Here is a 25,524-nt window from a genome sequence, read left to right on the forward strand (position 1 = left end):
TAATTTTTCATTGGGGGCCTTTTACTTGGCAGGTCCCAAACCCAGCGTACAACTCTGTAAAGGGGGTGTTTCATATTCTTTCTTTGGTATTGAGATACCGAAATTTTACACACGTCCTTTTCTCCACAAAAAGCTGCTCTTTGTAAAAGTAATACAAATAGAACAATCGGAATCAATTGCTTGCATTGAAAGCTTTTTTATTTTATGAGTTTTGTCACGAAAGTCACATGTCACATTTTTAAGTCTAGTAAAAAATTTACTTGACATATCTAGTCGTAATCCAAAGCATAATTTGACTGAATCTCAATGTTAATTAAAAAAAAATTGTGAGAAAAATCAAACCGCCACAACATATTTTTAAGTTCTGTTATCTCAGAAAAAGTCTCGGAGATTACAGTAAATGCAGATGACAACGCTTGAGGTGCTTATCATATAATTGGATCGATTTCATGACTTCTATTTAATGTTATTATTTTCAGGATTAAGTCAAAGTTTCAGTCAAGATTTGAGTCAAATTTAAGTCACAGTAGTGGCGCAGATTTGATATTTTCATCAAACTCTGCAACACCTTCCTAACTTGAAATATAAAATCTTGGTTTGAGTCGTTCTCTGCTATCAATGCTCCACTTAATGATTTAATGCAATCTCTCATTCAATACAAAAACATCCAACCTGTTGTTGCTACTGCTGCTTTAGATAAACTAAAATTACATCATTGGTACTTATCAGTAGATTTAGTCAGTTTATCGTTTTTCGATGATAGAGTGTCGATAAAAACAAAGCTTCAAATGGTCAATACAATAAAACTGCAAAAAAATACTACAAAGAGTAAAATAAGATTCGAGTTAGCTGTTAATGATTTAGGCGTAATGTTTGAAAAAAAATTTCTCTTTTCATTTTTGAGTAATTTGGATTATCATATGACCTCCTTGAACTCCATTCAGATTTTTGGGAAGTCAATGAAACCTTTGTTGAATGTAATCAAATTTTTAGTAGTTTATACGTCATCAACGATGTAGCAGAGCGGCGTGTAGCACTGATAAAACTGTGGAACATTTTTGGGATTATTGTCTGGGGGGTGAGAAATTCAGGGTCAGGGTGATGGTACTAGGTCAGTATAGTAAAACTCTTTTTTCCTTACCTTGACTTTTTTCGCTTAGTTGTAACATTTTGGCAAAAACCAAAAACCCAAAACCAAAACAAAAAACAAAAAAAAAAAAACAGCTCTTAACATTCTTGCGACAGAAACATCGTAGTTGTTAGAACGATGCTTTCCCAACAATTCTTCCTTCTATTACTTCTTTGCCACCCATGCATTCAATTCAGCGTCAATCAAAATATTATTGAAATCTTACGTCACTTTTAATCAGCTTTCGTATATCTGGACCATTTAGTACGCCTGATTGGAAAAAATGAATTTGTTAAGATGGAAAACCATGGGAAATAAAAAAAAAAAAATGTAAAAGGTCATAAAAAAAACTGACACATACGAACGCCAAACCCTTTGAGGGTTTTATTATACTGACCTAGTACGAGTAACATCACCCTGACTTGGAATTTCTCACCCCTCAGATTAGCTGTTGTACTGTGTAACAAAATACTACCTTTGCTTGACAAGAAATGAAGTACAAAAACAGTATTTACTTCAACTTGTCCAATATCATAGACAACAGTATTCCAATTGTACCAAAACTGTGTTTGGTTGTTATTGTAAACTACATTCCTCTACAAATAGCTATATTTAATCTTCTAATTAAGATAACCGGACTTATAGAGGATGCATACTAATAACCGCAATTCTTCAAAAGACGGCGAAATATACAGTAAGACAGCTGACAAATACAAATACAACTGACAAAAATAAATACTTTTGGAATATTTATAAACAGGAACAATCTCGCACCAAAAACTTAATATAAACAATGTAAACAAGAATTATTCTAATTTTTTTTTTTTTTTTTTTATGAAAAAATTTCAAATTTCAAATCACTATGTTTAATCGTCTAATTGAGATAATCAAACTTTGTCGCGGGAAAAAGCCAACTTTCTGAATATGCGATGGTTATTTATTTAGATAGTTTTTTATGGAATAACAAATCGGAGAAAGAACCACCATCGTTTGTCGAGAATTTTAAACACTATATTGCATAAATGTGGCTGAATTTACACACGTGGTTGTGGGCTTGTTGCAATAGACCGGTGATTTAAAGTAACCCCATACAAATAAATCGAGTAGTGTTAGGCTATAATCGCGTAAGCGGTGACTACGCCAATCAAGTGTTAAATCACACGATATGATTACCTAAAGAGAGTACACGATCTGCAAAAGTCTCACGCAGCAAAAAAAATGTTTCATAGTCTGTATGACAGGTGACACCGTCTGCAAAAGAACTGGGTTATCATGTCGAAATGCTGCTTGATCAGCCACATTTTCAAAAAAATACACTTCCGACACAAAATCTTCACCAAACAGTGATACGTTATGATTCAGAACCAAAAAAGCGGCGATTTTGGCGATTAACAAAAACATCAAGGAAAAATGTGCTTCATCGCTTAAGGTGACTAAATTGACTCGGCTTCATTAAACAAAAAAAAAAAAAAAAAAAAAAAAAAAAAAATCGGTTTATTAGAACTTGTGAATTTTTAGGAAAGTTTTTGTTGCAAGATGGTTTGAATTCATTATTTGTTTTTATAATTATAAACATACTAGAAGACCCGGCCGCTTTGGTGGCCAAGAAAAACACAAAATTCTATGTATTATAATAAATTTTTACATTGTGACATTCGGGACAAAAGTACTCGGAATTGAAAAATATTGAAATTTTTATAATATAGATAATAAGTTCGTCCAGAATTAGACATGTCTTAAATGATTTTTTGAGCGTCTTTGAAGACTTTGTACCACTCATAGGCTTGTGTTTTAATTAAATCTGAATCATCGTAAGCCTTTTCCAACATTCGCAATCATTCCGCACACGAGAGTTTGTTATAAATACAAAATTTTTATTTATATTTTTCTCCATTGTAAAAATCGCAATGCACTACTGAGGTGTGGCCACTTAAGCAGCTGCTGTAAACAAACCGGTTGACAGATCGCACTCATATTTGGTATATTAATTAGCAAAATACATTTTTATACTCTCGCAACAAAGTTGCAAAAGAGAGTATTATAGTTTTGTTCACATAACGGTTGTTTGTAAGTCCTAAAACTAAAAGAGTTAGATATAGGGTTATATATACCAAAGTGATCAGGGTGACGAGTAGAGTTGAAATCCGGATGTCTGTCTGTCCGTCCGTGCAAGCTGTAACTTGAGTAAAAATTGAGATATCATGATGAAACTTGGTACACGTATTTCTTGGCTCCATAGAAGGTTAAGTTCGAAGATGGGAAAAATCGGCCAACTGCCACGCCCACAAAATGGCGGAAACCGAAAACTTATAAAGTGTCATAACTAAGCCATAAATAAAGATATTAAAATGAAATTTGGCACAAAGGATCGCATTAGGAAGCGGCATATTGGACGTAATTTTTTTGGAAAAGTGGGCGTGGCCCGCCCCCTAATAACTTTTTTGTACACATCTCGAAAACTACTATAACTATGTCAACCAAACTGTATAGAGTCGTTTCTTTTAGGCATTTCCATATACAGTTCAGAAATGGAAGAAATCGGATAATAACCACGCCCACCTCCCATACCAAGGTTATGTTGAAAATCTCTAAAAGTGCGTTAACCGACTAAAAAAAAACGTCAGAAACACTAAATTTTACGGAAGAAATGTCAGAAGGAAGCTGCATCCAGGCTTTTTTGGATTGGAAATTGAAAATGGGCGTGGCGTCGCCCACTTATGGACCAAAAACCATATCTCAGGAAGTACTCGACCGATTTCAATGAAATTCGGTGTATAATATTTTCTTGACACCCTGATGACATGTACCAAATATGGGTGAAATCGATTTACAACCACGCCTGAAATCTCGATTATCACTTTATCATGCGAGAGTATAAAATGTTCGGTGACACCCGAACTTAGCCCTTCCTTACTTGTTATTGTTATTTTATGTATGTGAAGCGAAAAAAATCTGCGGGAATTGTTACTAATTCGGTAGAGGTGTTAACTCCGGCCTTACTCTTTTCAATATCTAGCAACCGCTTCAAAACACAATCGCAGTTTTATCTTGTTGCAAAAACATTCGCATATTAGTCGCTGATTGGAATTTCTTTACGTGTCACCACAAATTAGATTATTTTAGGTAAGGGCTTAGTTAGTCAGCAATAGTTGATAGAGGAATATTCTGCATAGTCCGTCGATGCCTATGTTTCAGCTACCGGTTTCAAGAGGAAACACGTCGTTATTACCTTTGCAATACTGAGGCAATGCGCAACGTTCTTGAGCAACTCTGATAGTTCGGGGACAATAAGGACACAGATATTAATGGTTACAGAATAAGAAATACGAAAGTTTATACGTTTGACGTTCGATAGATCACTGAAATATAAACATAAGCCAGCCAAAACAATTTTTTAACATTCTAATTCTATTCGTTAAATGCAGTTTGTGTGAAGTGTGTCCTTTTGCGAAAAAAATTATAATCCATAATGTTAAAGAATCAATTACAATCATCAAACAAGTTCAATACAATGACAAAAATGATAACCTTCAAAATCTAATTTTTATACTAATATTGTCCGCTCAAATAAAATCTTATTTCATATTATTATCTTCCTCGCAGTTTTTCCATAGTTCCTTACTTTTTAAACCTGGACTACAATAAGCATTTTAAATCCAAAATCAGCTGTTCTCGACTTTTAGCGAGAGTAACGAATAGCAATTCACTTTTATATAATAATCATTCCTCAAAAGGTGCTTCTATTGCAATAGGACTCACAGGGAAGTAATGTTACAACATATAGCGCCTAAAACTATGCTGAAAAAAAATAAAAAATCGCTATGCATAACATTTGCGCATTACCTACTAACTTTTACCATTGTAGAAAATATGTATTGCGTTACGTTTCTTAGAGCTTCGTAATTGCTGCTGATAGTTTTCCCTTCTCAAGAAAGAAGATGAAACGTATTACTTAGGTACTTACAAAATATAGTAGAAGATTCTCTCATGTTGCTTTAAATATGTCTCCCTTCTGTAAAATCAAGTCAATCGTTAACAAGTCTTAAACTTTACTTGGAGGCAAAAATTTCTGAGTATAAATAAAGCAGATAGAACAAGTAATGAAGGGCTAAGTTCGGATTCAATAGAACATTTTCTGCTCTTGAAAGTTGCAAGAATCAAAGCCAGGGAAATACCTTAAGGTAAAATGTCAAGGTCAGAGGATCGGAATCCAAGCGATTTTATAAAAGCGTATACAAAACTACTACGAGCAAAAAATTATTAATTTTAAAATTTAGATTATTCGTCAAAATCTAAGTAGTTCTTTCAAAGTAATCTACGAACTATGGTGGTGCAAAAACCAAGGGTTGCGCGCCCCTAATTCCTACGTATTTTTACCAATAACTGCGCTCAAATGACGCATAACACTCAAATACTTAGTTCTCCTTGTTGACACTTTGGCCGGTCGAAAGAAATTCGGCATGCACCACACCTCGAAATGATTTCACTGGTCCTTCTGATATTCAAACTGTACTCTGGCTGTTAATTGTTGATCATCTGTTGTGGTTGATGGTCTTCCAGAACGTGGTTCGTCGTCAACGTGATCTTGGCCCTCTTTGAATAATTTGTACCAATCAAAAACTCACGACAAACAATTATCACCGAAGGAATTTGATTCCGCACACAAAATTTAATGGGACTGCTTAATTGAATAATTTCACTCAACGTAAAAATGGCCAAATGCACTTTATGTTCTTCAGAAAGACAAGCGTTTACTAAACACTAATGATTATTTTCATGTGACATTTGGTGCAGATGTCACTGACACTTATACCAACCCAGAAAAAAATATTTCTATGAATAAATAAAAAAACCTTACTTTTTTTTTTGCTCATACACTGACCGACATATACGACATAAGATTTGTAAAAAACGAAAATAATTATATGTAGTAAATGGCAGTTGTGGTAGTATCGACTAAATTTTATCTAGTTGTGCCCATATCACATACCATTAATATGCCACATTCTAAAAAGCCGTTCCCTGCTTTTTATAAAGTACATCAACAATCATATGGAATAAAGTCAGCCGGGTGTTCTAGAATCCTGATATCAGTTATATGGGGGCTAGGTCAAGTCTTCGCCCAATTTTATCTATTTAGGGTAGAAAGATACACAGTCATGAATAAAACACACTCCTTATTTACTCACATAAGTGGATCAGGAAAGTATTAACCCGATTCAAACCATTTTTGATAGACAGATATACTATTATGAGGAAAAGATAATCTCAGAATTTCATATCCAATTAGTGTATCTTGGGGTACACATATTCAATACTTGGTTGAACTTCAACAATTTTTGGTCATAAGATGGCATACTTTAAAGAATTTTTTGGTGCAAAATTATATTCCGTTATATTAATTGCTTCTTGATTTATATACTGGAAAGGCCTAGCTTCCACCTAGGAACTGTGGATAAATATATATACAGGAAAGTAAGAGAATCAAATTGAATTTAAAATTGTTCTTTATGGTAAGTAAGCGTGGTTGTAGTCGAATTGCGCTCATTTTCGCACTGTGATATAGAAATGTGAGAAAAATGCCACGGACTATATTTAGTTGAAATCGGTCGGGCAGGATCCGATATATGGGATCTAACATAAAAGTAGGCGGTGCCACACGCATGGTCCAATTTTTATTCCGGCTTCTATGACGCCCTATTATACTATATATTTTTACGTTTTAGTAAATTTTTTTTTTCATAAAAAATACCTTATTCATATCACTTACATGAGTTTCGTATGCGTTTCGAATTTTTCACACAAATTTCACCCTATTTCAAGGATGAAGTAACACAAATATATTTAAAAGATGATAACAACCAACGAACCAATTTCGTTATCAAATAGTTATATCTGAACGATCAAAATTAATTTCTTTTATGGGAAACATTGTCATATCGACAAGGTATCTTCAAGTGATTCGGCATGGATTGTTCTCAAAAATCCAATAAATTGTTCAGATTGGCATATAAACTGACCGCTCAAAACTATTTTTTAAAACAAGTTAAGCCTGTGTAGTATATTTTAGCTTTGGTACAGTCGGAGTTCTTCTTTTTCACACATTTTGTGTGACTCCACGCAATCGCTGTAGCGGAATCGAGTATGAAAGCCGTGAATAAAAAGATCCTGCCTCGGCATTGTCGATTTACCATACTACTCGCTATAAAGTTTCAAAAACAAAGAGTACAAAAAATAAAGCATTTATTTCAATTCCACTGGAAACAAAAAAATATTTTTCTCTAATAAAAATCAACAGATATTCACAGTACACATATTTGGTGTGCATGCAGGTATAGTATAATGTATGTATTAGTGTCTAATTGTATGTATGTAGGTTGTGTGCGTTCAAGCGCTAGGTAAAAGTGTGTTCATGTGCGTAAGGTTTACTTTGGTTGTAGTCCTCGATATTAGAAATAAAGCATTCACATCTCACTTCCAAATCGGGCCACACCGTTTTCTATCACTGCTGCATTCTTATTCCCCTTCACGTGCACTTTCCCTTCACTGTTTCGCACATCCAGCACTACCACGGCCAACATCCACTCTTCAACTTCATCACCATCGTATTTGCGGCTATACGTTACGCATCGCATGTGTGTGTGTGTACGCCTCAGTCGGCATTATCCAGAATGGCATCAATCAGCGCTACCACCTTCTGCCGGAAGCGGCGGTTCTGTTTCCCGGACATTTCCTTCAGAAATGGATGCAAGCTGTTGAGAAATGATTGATCAGCATCAGGTGAGGAGGGCATTAAACATTGGCGATGATGTTCATTTTTACTTTTAATCCACTCGGCAAATTCCGTCAGATCGACGGCGGATGCGCTACGCGGAGTTGGTTGCGTATCCGTTGCTGCAGCAAAAGCACTACTGTTTGCCGCATTACCGTTGCTATTGTTGACGCCACCGCCAATGGCACACGCATTCATGCTGTTGACGGCCGTCGCTGTACATCGTCCATGTTCCGGCGTTGTGGCACCTTGCTCCGTTTTGATGGCGGTCGGTGCCGGCATGACGACTGGTACTGGTATGGCGCACGGTGCTGTCATTGGTGGCTGCACTGTTATGCGTTGCTGCTGCGTCGCGGTTGCTGTACCTTCGTGTAGCGAAACCACAACGTCCTCTTCGGCTATTGCTACTTCCGTGCCGTTGGAATCTTTGGTGTCATCACTGCTGACTATGGGCATTGGTATGTGATTGATGCGCGTCATGGGTGGTTGCGGTGTTATTTTGCGCTGTGCAATTATGCTCGCTGTTGCATTGACATTCTTTAGGCGCGTCTTTGTGTAAGGTATTAAGAATTGCAGATATTTGGAGAGGTAATACTTGCGTTTGCCTCGACCAGTACTGGTACGTGATAGTTTCAACGATCGCAAGAAACTACTTCGGATCGTACGCCATCTCTCACGGCAATTGCGCACTGCAAGTAAGAGAAGATTCAATGAATAATTATATATTTATTCATGAAGTTAAAAAGTTCAAATTAAATATATATAATAAAACAGGATTAAATAGCAAATTAGATTCGAATGCGATTTTTGTTCAAAAATACACGAAAACTCATGCACATTTCTTGGTGTGCTTAACTGGTTTAAAGCATTTCAACATAAAACTAGTAAATAAAGAGATTTTCTTTTCAATTCCTATATAAATCTTAAATAAACCTTATAGAATAGAAAGTCTCCATAGAAAGTCTCAACTCCTTCGAATTGCCTTTTCTTTTATAGTAACTTTACTCTGTAACATTTCACTCAGCTCAATGGTTGAAGTAAGTTGCTTTTAGCTGAAAAATATGAAGTTTCGATCCCTTCAATTTAGAGGTTCATATGACTTTTTAAATAAACTATGGATATAACATAATAAACTATGAATATATAAAGATTTCTATTGTATAAAACTATTTACTATTAAACAACTTCCATTTCCAAATAAGATGATATGTAGCATAAGCATACTTAGGCAGAACAGATAGACAAGCTCAAAAATACCTATAATTTCTATGAAACAGCACGACGGATATTTTATGCATAAGTTCGTGGGTCAAAGCATTTTTACTGTTCCCAGAATTTGAATTTGATAAATATTTGGGTGCACGACAGCGAAAAGCTATGATTTGCTTTCGTATCTCCGAATCGGACCTTAGTTGTAGTTTGTTTTATGAATGTGAGCTTTTTCGTCTGTCTGTAATTACAAGATCATTTCGAATGGCGACCTACCGCTCACAGTTATTTCCTTGAGGTTAGTTTCCCATTCCCACGGGAAGTGTTAATATGGATGAATCTTTTTTGTAAGATCAGAGGTTTCGGAAAGATAATGTTTGAATTTACAATAATGGATATCAGTTAGTATAATATTTATTTATCACAGCTTATTTACTAATCGCGGTGGATTTCAATACACTCACATACTCGTACAAGTGATAGGAGTGATATGATTTCTTAGCAAAAAATATACTAATTGTTAAGGAAGTGGGAGCTAATCGAGATGAGAAACCTAACTACATAGGACCTACATTTCTATTTCTGCATTAGAACGAATATGAAACCAAATATCAGAAAAGTGGTTAAGAGAAATCCCAGATATATATACTAGGACCTCTATAGACATACATATACTAGTAGGCAAGAGACTTAGACCTTGTTTGTATAACTCATATGAAGGGATTACAAAAAGTTGGTGGGCAGGACAAAGCGAATAATTCTGGAAAGTCAAGAAACTATTATCTAAAAGCTGTGCCTCGCCCGGTATAATTTACAGAAGTAGCGGAGCGCACACCTTGCGCATGGTCAATTCCTCCGCAACTGCTAGGACTTATTAGAAATCCTAGTCAGTGTGCACTTTTAAGGCTGTAAGGACTCGGCAAGCTGTGAAAAGAGTAGTGTGGTAAACTTTCCCGAACACACCTTTAGAAAATAAAATAGTTAGGGAATAACATCAGAAATGCTACAGATTATGCTCAGTCTATCCGTGTCATAGCTAAAGACGAATTTTAAAGAATGCATGAAGATCAGCTATTTGTAGGGTTACCATATTCCCTGATTTTGACCTTCGGCACTGATTCACTAATTTTCGTGAAAAATACATTGATTCTCTGGTTTCCTCCTAAATCGGCGATTTTTTTTATTACTATAATTTTTTTTTTAGCGATTGTGCGAAAAAAAGTAAGCACTCCAAAATCGACCGAGTTCAACTCGCGCAGGTTTTCTTCGGTATAAAATTCCTGTGCGAGTTGAACTCGGTTGAGTTTTGGTTCGCACACCATATGATATTACACACTTGTCTTGACTCGAATTTGCGGAATTTACTTACATAATTTTCTAACCACCGGTGTGTTCGCAACTATTATATAATATTTCACAAATTGAGTCCGAATCTGGAATGGGCAATTTTTTACGCCTAATAGCTGGAACAGCGAGCTACGTAAACCAGCAGCCCGAATTTGCTGATACGACCTATATTATGAGAGCGCAATGTAAATGATTAGCCAACACCGCATCTACCGCCCGCTTTACCGTACGTAGTATTTCACACGATTTGGATTTTTCCCTAGAAACGAGTCAGCTGATTGCTCTCTCACAACGCAGGGTTACCAGTCTCGATATACTGTAGTAATTATAAAAATTGATTTTACAAATGCAACGGGACTGATTTTGGCAACCCTATCTATGTGCCACACTTATGGAGAGAGGCTAGGGTAGTTTTCATACCGAGGCAGGTAGAAACAACCCAACCTATTTAAAGAGTTTATTCACATAAGCTTGACTTCCTTCCTGCCTAAAACGATAGAGAAAGTCTTGGACGTGCCCATTAAGGCCGCAGCGACTGTCCAAAGCGTAATACACATACACGAAAGGCAGATCGGTAGAGACTGCATTACATACACTTGTATCTAATAAAGGTTTTGAATAAAAGGGATACGTTCTCGACTGAATAGCATCCAGTCAATAGGTGTTGGTAGTGCTATACAATGTCGGATCTTTGACCTCTAAAAGGATAAGACCAGACGACGCTAGAATGACTAAGGAAGCCTGTAGAGGCGCTCTGCAACGTAGAGGGCTATCTCCGCTTGTTTGGCCATCATTGGTGGATAAACTGCTAAGGAATTTCGACGGCAAAGTCCCTAAGATAGCGGCATGTACGGACGACATTGTAGTCTTAATAACAAGTAGGTGTTTACAGTCCATTAGCAGTACTGTGACTAACATACTCCATACAGTCTAGAATTGGGTATCGCAAGCGGGTCTGGGGTTGAACCCGGAGAAAACGGATCTGATTGTGTTAACAAGAAACGCACAAATATCAACCATGGAAATTTCTTTCGATAAATGGAACACAACTCTCTCAAGGACCACATCTACTTTTGGGCAGTCTTGAAAAGCAAACTGGTGTGGACGCACGGTGAGGAAGAAAGAGTGAGAAAGGCAACGCCGTATATGCGTGTAATTAGATGCTCGACACAAACTGAGGGCTCTCTTTGTCTTTCATGCACTGGTACTACCCATCCAGCTCTATGGCTATGCTGTAAGCATCTGGGGGCCCCATGGTATGATACACTGAAAGAAGTATCGTTAATAAATGAATGATTATCACCTTCAATATTGCCTGCTAACGCTTGAAGATAGTCTGATTTATTGATAAAGACCAATGACTCCCAATAAACCTATAAGAAGTAATCTAATGCTGTTAAGTCACTACTTCTTGGGGGATCATTAAATGCCCAAATTTCTTGAAGTAATCGAATTTCCAAACTTTTCTGGTAATAATTCGTTTGTTGTTCGTTCTGTGTGACACTTAGCCCCGTCTTGTTGGAACCAGATATTGCTAAGATCAACTTTCTCCATTAGTCGCCATAAAAGTATCACCAGCTTCATTTCGAAAGAAGTTAGGTCCGATGATTCCACCAGACCCAAAATCCAGATGCAAAATGCAGCATAATCAGGAAGTATGTTGATCATACAACGTTTTGGCAATAGATAATAGTGATACAGATCGAAGACTTAATATAAATCATGTGTTAGATTTACCTTTTAGAGTTGGAAGGCGGGCGTAGCAATTCTCTAATTTTGTTTATTTAGGAGGAACGTATTGTAATTGAACTCGTTGCCTGAGTTTCACTAAGATTCATAATTTTTTTCTCAAGGAATCGCTTTCATGGACAGACGGTAAAGCATCCATTTCGTCTTCCTATCATATTCTGCGCAACATGTTGTCAGCGTAAAAAACGTTAAGGGCGAAAAGTGGTTGCTTAAGTGTTGCACCGAACTTAGGAGCTTTTACTACCCTGCCTTTTGTTGGTATATATGTATATAAGTACAGCTATAATTACACAGCTGATGAAAATCCCGATCGTTGGAACTTTCGCGCTGAAGTCAGATATAAAACATGTGATAACAAGCGCAGGAAGTGTAAAATGTATTATCGTTGTATTGATTTAAAGAATTCTTTGTATTTCTACAGTTGGGCTGCTTTTACTACCAGATTTTGCTCAATTTGTTTGAAAGAAAGCAGTAAACTACAAAATTTTCAAAATTTCCATATATGAGAGTATTAAATGCTGCTGTTCTACTGAATATCGGTAAACGCGTTTTGCGCAATGCAAATAAACTCATAGAGCTTCTTGTAACCGCGACAAAAAATTGCAATAAATTAAAAACAAATTAAATGCTCGTGCACGAACGCTAATCGCAAACAGCGCAATATGAGCTCCAAGTGTAGGGAAAAGTCTGAGAACAACTGCAAACAGAGAGCGCCAGAGAGTCACAATTTGAGTACAGATTATGGAAATTCATATGAGGCAATAGACTAATGTACGAGTACGGTTGTGGGCATGTACGTACATACACACATACTATATTATATGACAAAAGCTCCGAGCACAGAGAATGCAATACACGAAAGAGGCAAGAAAAGCTTCTGCAGCAATTGCAGCTGGCGTGCCAACATTGTCGCACCTTGCTTCGCATTTCGTCTAGCCATAGCGCGCACCATGGCGCACATGCAAATGCAGCAAAACACGGCAACAAGTAAACAAACCGATTGACTGGCGGCTGACGAAGCGACACGGTGTGACGCCCCAGTCGTAGGCACACGCAGAACGCCACACACACGCGCTTGCGAAAATGCAAAAACACGACAAAAAAGTTCACAACAACAACTTTGTAAGAAGTTGGGGGCGCAGCTCTGGGCAACGTAACTAAGCGTATTGAGGGCGCTGCCATTGCCAACTGACCAACATGTACATATGTATGTGTGTTTGTATTGCATATACAGTCGGGCGACAATCATCAAGTTGCGTACGTCAGTCGCCGTTGCGGTGCGCGCTGTAGTGGGGTGGGGAGTGCGCGACACGAATGACGAGCGTAGAAGTGCAGCGCAGTGTAGCGCATGCATCGCGAATGCGAAAGCGAAAACTTTGAAGAACGAACGGCACGCAATTCTACGCTGCGCTCTGTGACTGTTGTGAGCTCTAGCTATTAGCTACTAGCTCACTATTACTACATAGCAAATGCGAAAGCTCCGCCGCATGCACGTACAAATAGACAACAACAATAACAAATGAGAAAAAAAATGCATTAACAACAATAGCAACAAAATGCAAACGCAAATTATTATAATAGCAATAGTGAATACATGAGTATACTTGTACGTACTCGTGTGTACAACAAAAATAATAGAAACCACAATGTTAGCACTAACAACAATTATGGTTATTAGCAATAAAGACGAAATGGGAGCAGCTGCGACGGCGCCAACCAACAGGCAAACAATGCTTACATACCATTATCTTTTGTCTCATTGGCCACCTCCTGCCAGGCCTTTTGGGTTTCGTCCTTCTTGCTGTATGCTGGCAGCGTTGAGTTCCAAAGGCACGGATGGTTTTCGACCAATTGCACAAAGCGCACATTCAGAACGGGATCATCCTTGCGCGCCATGCTGATAGTCGACGTCGCAACACTAGATGCGCGTCGTTGGCGTACAAACGGCGGACGACGACGACGTGTGCGTTGGCGACGCCTGATGTTGCTGATGATGATACCCGTCCGCCAAATGTGCACTGACCGCTCGCGCACCGTATTCGCGCGCCCTGTGTCGCACCTGTTATCGTCTTAACACCACAATATAGTACACCAATAGTCACTCAGACGATGGCTGCCCTCGTTTGCATTTGGTGCGCAAAGTGTTGCGCGGTGCGGTGCGGTGCGGCACAGATAATAATTGAATGCACGTGTGTTAATGTGTATGTGTATATATATATGTTTTTTGCAGTGTTTGTTTGTATTTGTATGCGACGCGAATTAAATAGTAAACGACGATGCAGCAAAATCAACTTGACTGAACGAGCGTTAAGCGAAAACTGAAAAAGCTGCATTGGCGACAGCGGCGCCCCAACAACGACGACTACTACTGCAATCTCAAATGGCAACAGCAAACGCAAATGCAACGACAACAGCGGCACCATTCAGTCAGCACGAAGAACGCGCCGTAAGCCAAAATAGTGGCACAGTGGGAACGTTTGCGGAAGCATGTGAACGCTAATAATAATCCATTGTCGTTCATTTGGAGACTAAAATGTGTTCTTGTATGAATACATTTTACATGCACTTAAGGGATGGGTAGTCAGAACTTTCGAAACAACGAGGTTGATTTTGCATTTGCTTAAACTATGTATAATATCTTAAAAATGTTCTTTGAAAATAGTTAGCAAAGGGTTTAGAGGCGCTTTAGGTTCTGAGTTTAAAATTTCAAATGTATTTTTCTCAAAACAGTGGTTTTTAATTATACAATTTCGAAATCATGAAAAATAGTGTCGGAAAGAAGGATTAACGATTAACTGTTGGTGTTTTTTCGTAAAATTATTTAAAGTTGTTGTTGTAAAAAAACGAAATTGACTTACATTTAAAATTGTTTCGCGTTACTATAATTTGTGCTATACCATTTTGAAGAATAGCTCGCTTAGGGCCATTATCTCCAATACTCTAGATCACTGAACGTCAAATCTATGGTTTACCATTTTTAATCTCAAACATTTTGGAATAAAAATTCAAAATCTAATCGCACATAGTCATTAAAAAATTAAAATTTAATTCTTAATCTCGGGATTATTATGAATTAAAAATTCGATTTCCTAATTTTTAGACCAAAGTTCAAAGTTTTAAAATCAAAAGTTAAATTTTTAATTAATTTCGACTTTTGTTTAAAATTAAAAATCTAATTTTTCCAATTTATTTTAATTAAAAAATTCGGCATCCATTCCAGCTGTAAAGTAATCAATATTTCTTAAATGGTTTCCTGACAAAACATTGAACGCATTGTGCACCGCATAGTTTGACATTTGCTGAACAAGTAAATGTTCAGTCCATTCTTCTTAGTATACGAAAAATTAGTTTTGCTCGTTCAATTTCTATGGCGGCTATGCTATATAATGATCCTACAATTTATTCGGAAGTTATTCCGTTGATCTGGACAATAATCTATTCCAAGTATTGTGAAGATATATCGTTAAATTAAAAGTTTTCCTTACAGTAACTTTATTTTTACCCCTCAGTTTGTATGACTACTAGGCTATACTGTCTGATATCGGCGGTACTGACAAATTATCAACTTTTTGGGGAAGAAAAGAACGAGTGCAAAACTCCAAATTGATATTTCAAAAACTGCAGGACTAGTTCGAGTACATACAGACGGGCATGACTAAATCGCCTCACTCCGACTTTTCCTTCTGAGTGTTACAAACTTCCTTATATAATTAAATCACGACACGAAACACACGGACGCAAAGTTACGATTATTTCCCACTGCGGGTTAATAAGTAGAGTTTAACTCTAACACTAAAGAATCTTTTGGAGATTTCTATACTACAACGCTTAGAAAAAGCTATTTAATCGCTTTCTAACTTAAGATATTAGCTATATCACACAATTGATAATCTGTATGGGTTGTAAACTTGCAGCTTTATGAAAAATATATTAAATAATTAATGTAAATAAAGGTATTTACAATAGATTGTAAGCAAATATCAGACCAATGGAAATTTATAATGTATTAGTAATAATAAAAAACTGTAGTAAGATGTATTTGTAGTGTTTTTCTATATTTCATAACATGTAACAATATTTATATTTACCTTAGATTTAATAAGCAATGCCCCACTGTGCAATGCCAAAGTCACTGTCGGCGTCCAACTGCAGTTAGAGGTATGTAGGCGTTTCTACGTGCAAGCAAACACTTGCGCTGCACAGCAAAAGTTGCGAGTATATTGTGTGCACCCCTTTGTTGCCACCGCCGTCGAAAAAGCTTGAGAGAATGCAAAATATGACGTCATCATGAATCAAATAACTGCGCGTTGCATTTACTGTAAGCCGTAACGTACGCAAAAGCACAATGGCTAAGGGAAAAAGTTCCTATTGCCATAAGGGCAAAGCCGAGGGGTGATGACGGTCGAAATGTCTGAAAATGCCAGAAACTTCATCTCACAACTCCACGGTGGTTTCAATTGCTGGCGAGAGCCGAAAGCCAAGCAAAGTATACGTGGGTTATGCTCAAGCAGCAATCGTGCTAATTGCTTTCGGTCGTCGTTAGGTGTAGTGACTGTAATGATCGCATTGGCCCATAGCAGAAGTAACTGCAGTTCTGTGCATGCAATGGACGTATAAATAAATTTACATCTGCGTCGCGTAAGCGTTAGAACTTTTGCAATGATATGGCATTTGCGGGTTTTTGTTTTATAATTTGTTTTGCTCTTATTTTTAATATAGTTTTTGCTTTGCCTTGTAAATATCTTACGAGTTGCGCCGAATGCACTTCGGCACATCTACCTGTATACATATACCTATATATTTAGCTGTATGTGTGTGCTGTATCAGACGCATCGCTGGTGCGAGCTTTGGTGTCGTGTGACGAATGTGCATTGGAAATTATTATATTATTGTTGTTATTGTTAGAATATAATATTGTTCTTTTTACCTTCTGCCTTTTGTATTTTGTAGGAACTCATTTGAGCTTTCGCTGGTAAAAGTGAAAAAGTGGTGAAGAAATTGAACTCGCCAATGCGTGTATGTGTGTATACTGTCACTATGCACGTGTTTTCATTCACCGTTTGATGAAATGTGAAAAAAATTTTTACTGACACACATACATACTGCATATTTACATTCATCAAATACGGTAGCACCAGAAGTCCGCCTCTGTGAAACATTTTCCTTAGAGCTTTGAGAGCTTGTGAAATAACTCTTGGTTTTTACATTTCATACATACAACATAAAAATTCTGATTCCGCATCAATAATAAATTTCTAAATTTCTTGCGTTTGAGCATAGAGAAAACGTGACTTATTGAGTGTCTTTTCATTATAATATTCTCACAATTATCTTTGCCATGCGTTAGAGAGTAGTGAATCGAACAAACTATACCAGTAGTTCATACAAAGTAGTAATTGCGTTGGAACCCTGCGCGAACATAACCGAATACGCAGTTTGTTGTGCTTTTATTTTTATGGAGAAATTCTTCTATCTTGCCGTCTTAAAGTTTGAAAATCAATTTATGCTAGTTTTTGAGAGTAATTTGTCATAGAAGCCGTTTACAATCGTAAAACTTAGTTACATGACTTTATTGAAATGTCTGCACACTCTCTTGTATCAATTCAACTCGAAAATTTTGTTTTTGCTTTTACAATTAAAATTTACTTAATTTGTTTACCAAGAGCAACGCGTGAAGATAGCGAGCAGCGAAATGGCAAAGAAAACTGCATTTTGTACCTTCTCTTTAGTAACTTATTTTATATACTAGCATATTTTTTATATTTTTACATATGTATTTACGGTAAAACATTTCTCTTTGTGCCTGTTTATTCTTCTATGCATTGAGAGGTTTGAGAGGTTATGATAATTTTTGACAGTTATGGTTTGAATTGCAGGTTTGGATAAATTTACAACTTTTGTTTTTGGTAAAGACTATACCAAAGTTCACACCTAAGGGAACTTTTATGAATCAATTCCATATATTACCGAAAAAATAATTTCATTGTAAAATAAGTGTAAAATGAATTAGTAAATGATTTGAACAGCTTTTTTGACACCTTCCTGAGAGTGATATGTTTTAAAATGATAACATAATGTTATAGTATATGAAAGTAGAGGACGTTAATTGAACCAGATTTATGTATATACTCTAGAAAATATTGTATTAAATAACAGGAAATTATTTATTTATATTAAATTACAAGAAGATAAGGTATTAAGCTGCACTGTGTGCCATGTTTCATTTTAAAAGGAGTAAGAAAGGCGTATGCTGATGATATTGGTATAATTGGCCTCAACCACCGCACCGTTAGTTCTGAATAATGAAGCGAATCATATGGGTCTGGTTGTGAGCGACGGCAAGACGAAATATCCTGTCACAAACAAATGGTCGTCGCTCTCGTGATTTGGCTTCCACTTCACTGTTGAGAGTCAAACTTCAAAGTCGTAGATAATTGCGTCTATCTTGGAACCAGTATTAACACCAACAACAACGCCAGCCAGAAAACCCTTGCCAATAGGTGCTACTTTACTGAGAGTAAAGTCCTTGTTAACAAAGGCCAAACTCTACAAGTTATTCATCATCCTTGTCCTGCTATATGGTGCGGAGGCATGGACGATGATAACATCTGATGAGTCGGCATTACGAGTTACAGTGTTTCTTTAATTTGCATTGCTTTATATGCTATATTTTATTTGTCGTCTTGAACGAGACAACAAATTACGGACATTTTTTGGTTAGATTTCAATCTGGCCTTTCCTCGTTTCCAATTGCTAAACGTTAATACCTTCTGAACTTTGACAGTTGGCAGAATTCAGAAGATTTTGAGATGAGATGAGAGATGAGTTGGGCATCTCTTTATTTCTGACGAGTTTTCGAGAGAAAGGTTCTACGGAAGATTTATGGTCTTTTGCGCATTGGTAACGGCGAATAATGCAGTCGACAGAACGATGAGCTGAGGCATGGACGATGATAAATGACGACATTGGCATAGTTCAGCGAATTAAGAGACAGCGGCTACGCTGGCTAGGTCCAATAATTTAAAAAAAGCTGTAAGGGTGGTATTTGGCGAGTTAGCTGCTAATTGTGCATTCCGCATTCTGAGCAGTATATGTAGACCTCTGGCCGTTTTTCAAGTGCACTGCAAGATGCAGATTGGAGAGTCTCCAATTTGATACACAAGGTGCGTTCCAAAGCAAACAGAACTTAAAAAAAATAGAACAAATGTGTTTTTCGGCAAAATCAATTTATTTTATTCAAAATAGTCTCCTTCTGTTTCAATAAAGCTGTTTGCACGGTCCAAAAGCATGTCGAACGAGAATTTTAGCTAGTTGACCGGTATAGACGCCAGTATGCCGGCTGCAAGCCTTTTGAATGGGCTCTACGTCTGCATAACGCTTTCCTTTCATGGGCAAATGCATTTTTCCGAAAAAGAAGAAGTTGCACGGTGCCATAATAAGTTAATACGGAGAGTCGTTAATGGTTAAAGTGTGATTTTTGGTAAAATAATCGTCCTTCGAACGTTAGATTCTGAGCAATTTTTAGTGGTCAGTAAATTTTCACGACAATTTCGATAGAATTTCGGGTGATAACGGATTTTGATTGGCCCACATGTTTTCACGAACACTTTGAAAGTGTTGAAACCACTCGTATCATCTGTCACTTGTCAAATAAAACATCTAAATAGCCAAACTGAGTTTTAACTTATCATTACTTACTCATATGGTAAAATGAAGTTGAAATTATTATAATTATTTTTGTACTCAAAGTCCTTTGCGTCTAATCAAATGTCTTTCTACGTTCTGGCTTTTCAAATTAATAAAGCTGTCACTAAGACTGTACGAGATCAACGTGTATAACCTTATCACAAGATTATGGTTATTTCTTGCTTCCTTTTGACAGTGGGAAGTAATTTTAATAATGATTGTTCTTTTAAGGGGATATTCTTTTATTTCCTTCACTTAAAAATATAAAATGCTTATTCTCAATGACAAACTGAGTTGGATGCCACATACTGTTTCCCACTCCTTTCTCTGCGATTTGTCAGAATGAGCATAAACCATTGGTAAGTTGCTTCAATGAATTGCTATGGATAAGCAGCAATTTTTCGTCATTTTATTATATAATATATATTTATTCAAGAATATACATACATACATATATGTATGTAACTAACACGAATTTCTTTTATGTACAATTAAGAAAAAGATGTACATATATTGCAAAATCGACATTGAAAGGTGAAAAGGGCCCTTATTAGAACCTTATGCAGGAATAAGCGTTCTGTATGTTTAACTTTTATATGTTTATAAGATAATTTTTGACAAATTATTCAGTGAGAAACATTCGTAAATAAATGAAAAATAGATTATACAGTTTCCTGACTTTAATATTTCGGAATAGGGTTGATAGTCAACACTAATGTACACAAATTGGCTGGACGACTCAGTGCTTGTGGTAGCCGATATCTAGTTATAATGTATACGTTGGTATATGGTTACCAAAGCGCAACTGTAGTCCATATAGTATGGATTACGACTATCTAGTTGCTATAGATAAATCTTTTATCAGGATATACACATGTTAACAACAACAAGTGTAACAGTTTTTACCAATGATATTAAAGCTTTCGTATTCAAAGAAACCCAGCACTACACAATTTTTCTTAACACAATGCTACTAAACATAGTGCAATAGCAAATACATAGTAACGAAAAGACATACACCCAGAGACATAAAATTATCAAAAATTTAGACATAAATTGATGTATGTAACTTTTTCACTAAATTAGAAAATTCCACATAGACTTCCTTTAGCATATGTCACATAAGCTTAGCCCAAATTTGGTACAAGTACAACAGAGATCGCAATGGCATTGTGGGGCTCTTTGAACTCGTACGAAGTTTACGTCTGTTGCCTTTAAATTGATATATACATATGTATGTATATACATATTTATTTGACGGACACAACAGCTTTATAGTGAAATGGATGGAAATCATTACATGAGATCGTATACATATACTGGGTAGTCGAAAAAGTCTTTTCGTATTTCTAATCAAACGTCAGCTTATTATACCCTGAACAGGGTATATTAAGTTTGTCACGAAGTTTGTAACACCCACAAGGAAGCGTCGGAGACCCTATAAAGTATATACATATATAACTGATCAGTATGTTGACCTGAGTCCGTTTAGCCATGTCCGTCTGTCTGTATATATACGAACTACTCCCTCGGTTTCTAAGATATCGTTTTGAAATTTTGCAAACGTCATATTCTCTTCGAGAAGCTGCTCATTTGTCGGAACTGCCGATATCGGACCACTATAACATATAGCTGCCATACAAACTGAACGATCGGAATCATATTCTTGTAAGGATAACTTTCACATTTAACGTGGTACCTTCACGAAAGTTGGCACAGTTTATTTCCTAAGATAATAATTTAATATACGAAGAAATTGTTCAGAGCGGCTTACTATAGCATATAGCTGCCATACAAACCGAACGATCGGAATCAGGGGCTTGTATGAGAAACCTTCACCTTTAACAAGACATCTTCACGAAATTTGACTTGGATTACTGCTTAAGGTAATAATATAATATCCGAAAAAATTGTTCAGATCGGATTACTATAGGATATAATAGCTTCCATACAAACTGAGCACATAGTAACTAAAAGAAATGCACCTGTGAAGGGTATATTAGGTTCGGTGCAGCCGAAGTTAACGTTTTTTCTTGTTTTTTTTTTTTATTTATAGCGAAATTTAATTAACCAAATAGGTACCATTTTGGCCTATCACTTTTAGCCATGGTAGTCCGATGGTGCAAGGTCAGGGCTATATTATGGATGCATCAAAACTTCCCAGCCAAACTCTTTCAGTGTCAGCGTTGTCCTAATGGAAGACGAAGTCGTTTCTGTTGATCAGTTCTGGCCGTTTTTATCGATTGCTTGCAATCAGTTGTTGAGAGTAAAATGTTGAATCCATCGTTCGACTAGGCTGGAGCAGCTCATAGTGAATGATTCCTTTCCAATTCCACTCAGCATAACCTTTCGGCGCGTTAATCCTGACTTTGCGACCACTTGTTGAGCTTCACCACGCTTGAATCATGATCATTTTCGCACATTATTGTCGTATTTGATCCACTTTTTGCCTCTTGTTACCATTTGCGTCAGAAATGGTTCGAATTAAATTCATTTCAGCAAAGAATCGCAGATGTTATAATGTTCAGTCCATTAAATTTTTTGCAGAGAATTCATGTGGTACCCTAGCATCGAGATTCTTTTTGTAGTCATCCTTGACGAGATTTACAAATGCAACGACATCTATTGACAAAATATGAAAAGACTTTTTCAACTACCCGACTACTGTTGAATTACTCAAGTCTACTCGAGACCATGTTTTTACAACATACACTGACCAACATACTGGACACTCAGTGTCCAAGGATAAAGAAAATCATTATATATAGACTATGGGAGCTTTGGGATTCATAGACCGAGATCGGACAGCTTTAAACTATTATATATACAATTTTATATTTTTTCCTAAGCTACCTTACACATTGTTCGATATTTACGGTATAAAAAAATCGGAAGTTTGAAATTCTTATATAATTCTAAGTTAAATGGGGACAAGTGGTGATAATGTCGGAAAATAAGGTTTATAAAGAAAATCACAAAAATTTCCAATAAAATCGATTTTATTCTTTCACTAAACTCTTTAAGAAATACATGCGTAGTACATACATATTTACGTCACATCTTTATTTCCTTAGGATGCCCAAACTACACTCTCAATAAAATCTAAGTATTCTGATACTCTAGTAAGCACGTCTGGCACCTGTGAATGACAACGTGGACCAAAAGAATCTATGCCGACGAGTCGGTATTTATTTACACTTGCATCTTCCACTATGACCATATGTCCACTTGCACTACTACATTCATATACCGATGGATTTACAGCGTATGCACATAACTGCGTGGTCCGAATACCATCTGCAATAAGACGGTTTACAAATTTACCATAAGCATCTCGACACAATGGTATTGGAAGAATCTGTACGCGTACTGCACCCACAATACGTTGACCATTGACACCTAGAACAGCGAAATTGCATTAAAATTTAATAGATATACATAATTAAACTAAAATCAAATAAGGTTGTTGGAAGAGTGCTGTTCTTCGGACTCAGAATCGGAATTTTAATACCCCAACGCGTGGCATACAACTCAGTATTGTTTAACGGAATTGCGGCAGCGGTAAATAAACAAACGGGATACACCAAAGTAGAATAGTTAACGTCACTCTCCAATTCGACCAAACCGATATCGTTGTAGGCAGAAGTCAATGAATAGTTGGGATGCACATGAATGGTCTTAAATTTGAAAATGTTTAATACGTTATATACACATGTATGAATGTACACTCATATATATTTACTTTGATTTTCTTCTCAACCATGCCACTACTTTGTTCAAAGTTGTCAAGGTCTGTAATACCCAGTCGCACAATCACCGGTTTACCATTTTTTATACAATGAGCTGCGGTTAGCACGAAACGTTTGTCAATCAAGGCGCCACTACATGGAAATGTGATATTTTCATTTTGCTTTTGATGACCAATGAGTGCCATATAGGGATATTTCCCGGGTGCAACGGCACTACCTTCGGATGCATGTGGTATCAAATTGGGCTGTAGGCCATTATCTAATGCCTCACAGACTAAAAATTTTACATATTTTTACATAAGTTCGTGTGTATTCACATATGTAAGCATATAGTAAGTACGTATATATAACTGTACATAGTACCAAAAAACACTCTATCATTCATTTAGAGTACCCACTCAAGAGAATTTTACTTACTTCTAATCGCCGGGCGTTGAACTACTTGCGAGTTGGTCTTTTGGTTACAGATCGCAAAAATGCAAAGAGTAATAAAAAATACCGCTAGTGGATTGGTGAGTACAGCTTTAGCTCTAAAGTTCATACTTCAGAAAACAATTTTTTTATTATTAAAAAATTATACTTCTATTTGAGTAGCAAATATCAAACCGGAAATATTAAATTTATTAAATATTATGGCTGATGTTAGCAAGTCTCGCTTATTTCGCAGCACGTTTGAATCGATTTTAATCGGAGGCTTCTTATTTATAGCGAAAGTTATGTACATATATGGACACAGTTATGGTATATGTATATTCCAGTGAAAGTAGACTTGCATACTATTTTTACTGATGATAAGAGTGGAACAATAACATTACCAATGATTTAATTATAACAAGAATAAGAAATACACATGCTTCCATGACATTAAATTACTGATAAACTGTATGAAACAAGAAGAATCTCTTTAAAAGTATATATAAAAAAAAACCGAAGCTATAATACCGCTCCCATATATAAAAGTTTTCATACAAAAACTTAATTATGATCGGTGAGTTTGTATGGCAGCTTTATGCTATAGTAGTCCGATATCGGCAATTGCGGATGAGAAAAAAGAACGTGTTCGTATAGATATCTCAAGAACATGGGATTACTAAATCGACTCAGTTCATCACGCCGATCATGTATTTATATACTTTACTGGGTCTCCGACATTTCCTTCAGGGTGTTACAAACTACAAACTTCGGTGCCACGTTAGTTCCATAAGTTTGGTGTCATCGTGATTGTGATAAAACGTTTTTCCTGGTATACTATTGGGGTGCTCACAACGTGTCATAAAGTATCGTAAAATCATAAAATCAAAAATTTTTATATTAGTTTAAAAACTTTGTTGTTAATGCAACATATACTAAAATAAGTTTCTCCATCGCGGTTATTTGGACATAAAGTATTTCAGAGGACTTCAGTAAGTCATTTCTATACAATTTCATCAATCTAACGGCTTTTAGATTTTTTGTGAAGCATATTAAAACCTCAAATTCATAAGCATAGAAGCCCCCACAAAAATACATCATTTGGTTTGGCTTTTTGATTAAATATTTGTTCTTTTCTTAGCCAAACACGTCAAATATGTCATCTGTAAATATTAAATGCTCTCAATGTAACCTTTTTCGGTGTATTTTTTGATTATAAGTAGTACTGCTGTGTTTGATGCCACATCTCTAAAGTCCTTTCCGTACTGGATTTTGAGATATACTAAATATGTGACCGCTTTCCAAACAAACTTTCTTAGCTTTTCTTATACGTTCCTTATACTGACTACTCATTTTGCTTATTTCATTGCACGATGTGACACATTACGAAGAACGAAAAACTGGACAAATTGTAGCCGTCAGTGATCGCAGTGGAACATGTCCCAAAAAATAAGTTTCAAAAATCGATCGCA

At 36.4% G+C, this 25,524-nt stretch overlaps 2 protein-coding genes across 3 annotated transcripts; both read right to left on the minus strand.

Moving 5' to 3' along the window:
• Positions 1-7,392: 7,392 nt before the first annotated feature.
• Positions 7,393-14,507, minus strand: LOC108967991. 2 transcript variants are annotated; one of them, XM_018931706.1, is made up of 3 exons: positions 13,949-14,507; positions 7,952-8,590; positions 7,766-7,881 (listed from the first exon to the last, which is right to left on the minus strand). In XM_018931706.1, exons 1-3 carry the CDS (start codon positions 14,100-14,102, stop codon positions 7,865-7,867), a joined length of 810 nt encoding a protein of 269 aa, XP_018787251.1. In that variant the 5' UTR covers positions 14,103-14,507; the 3' UTR covers positions 7,766-7,864. The 2 variants fall into 2 exon arrangements, with proteins under 2 accessions (XP_018787250.1, XP_018787251.1); XM_018931705.1 differs by having other exon boundaries at positions 7,393-8,590.
• An 8,366-nt stretch (positions 14,508-22,873) lies between these two features.
• On the minus strand, positions 22,874-24,325 carry LOC108967978 (serine protease Hayan-like). The gene is made up of 4 exons (XM_018931690.1): positions 24,059-24,325; positions 23,635-23,915; positions 23,404-23,569; positions 22,874-23,291 (listed from the first exon to the last, which is right to left on the minus strand). Exons 1-4 carry the CDS (start codon positions 24,180-24,182, stop codon positions 22,963-22,965), a joined length of 900 nt encoding a protein of 299 aa, XP_018787235.1. The 5' UTR covers positions 24,183-24,325; the 3' UTR covers positions 22,874-22,962.
• Between the last annotated feature and the right edge of the window lie 1,199 nt (positions 24,326-25,524).

Source organism: Bactrocera latifrons, unplaced genomic scaffold, assembly GCF_001853355.1.
Source record: "Bactrocera latifrons isolate USDA-ARS-PBARC rearing strain unplaced genomic scaffold, ASM185335v1 scaffold_20, whole genome shotgun sequence".
NCBI classification, from domain to species: domain Eukaryota; kingdom Metazoa; phylum Arthropoda; class Insecta; order Diptera; family Tephritidae; genus Bactrocera; species Bactrocera latifrons.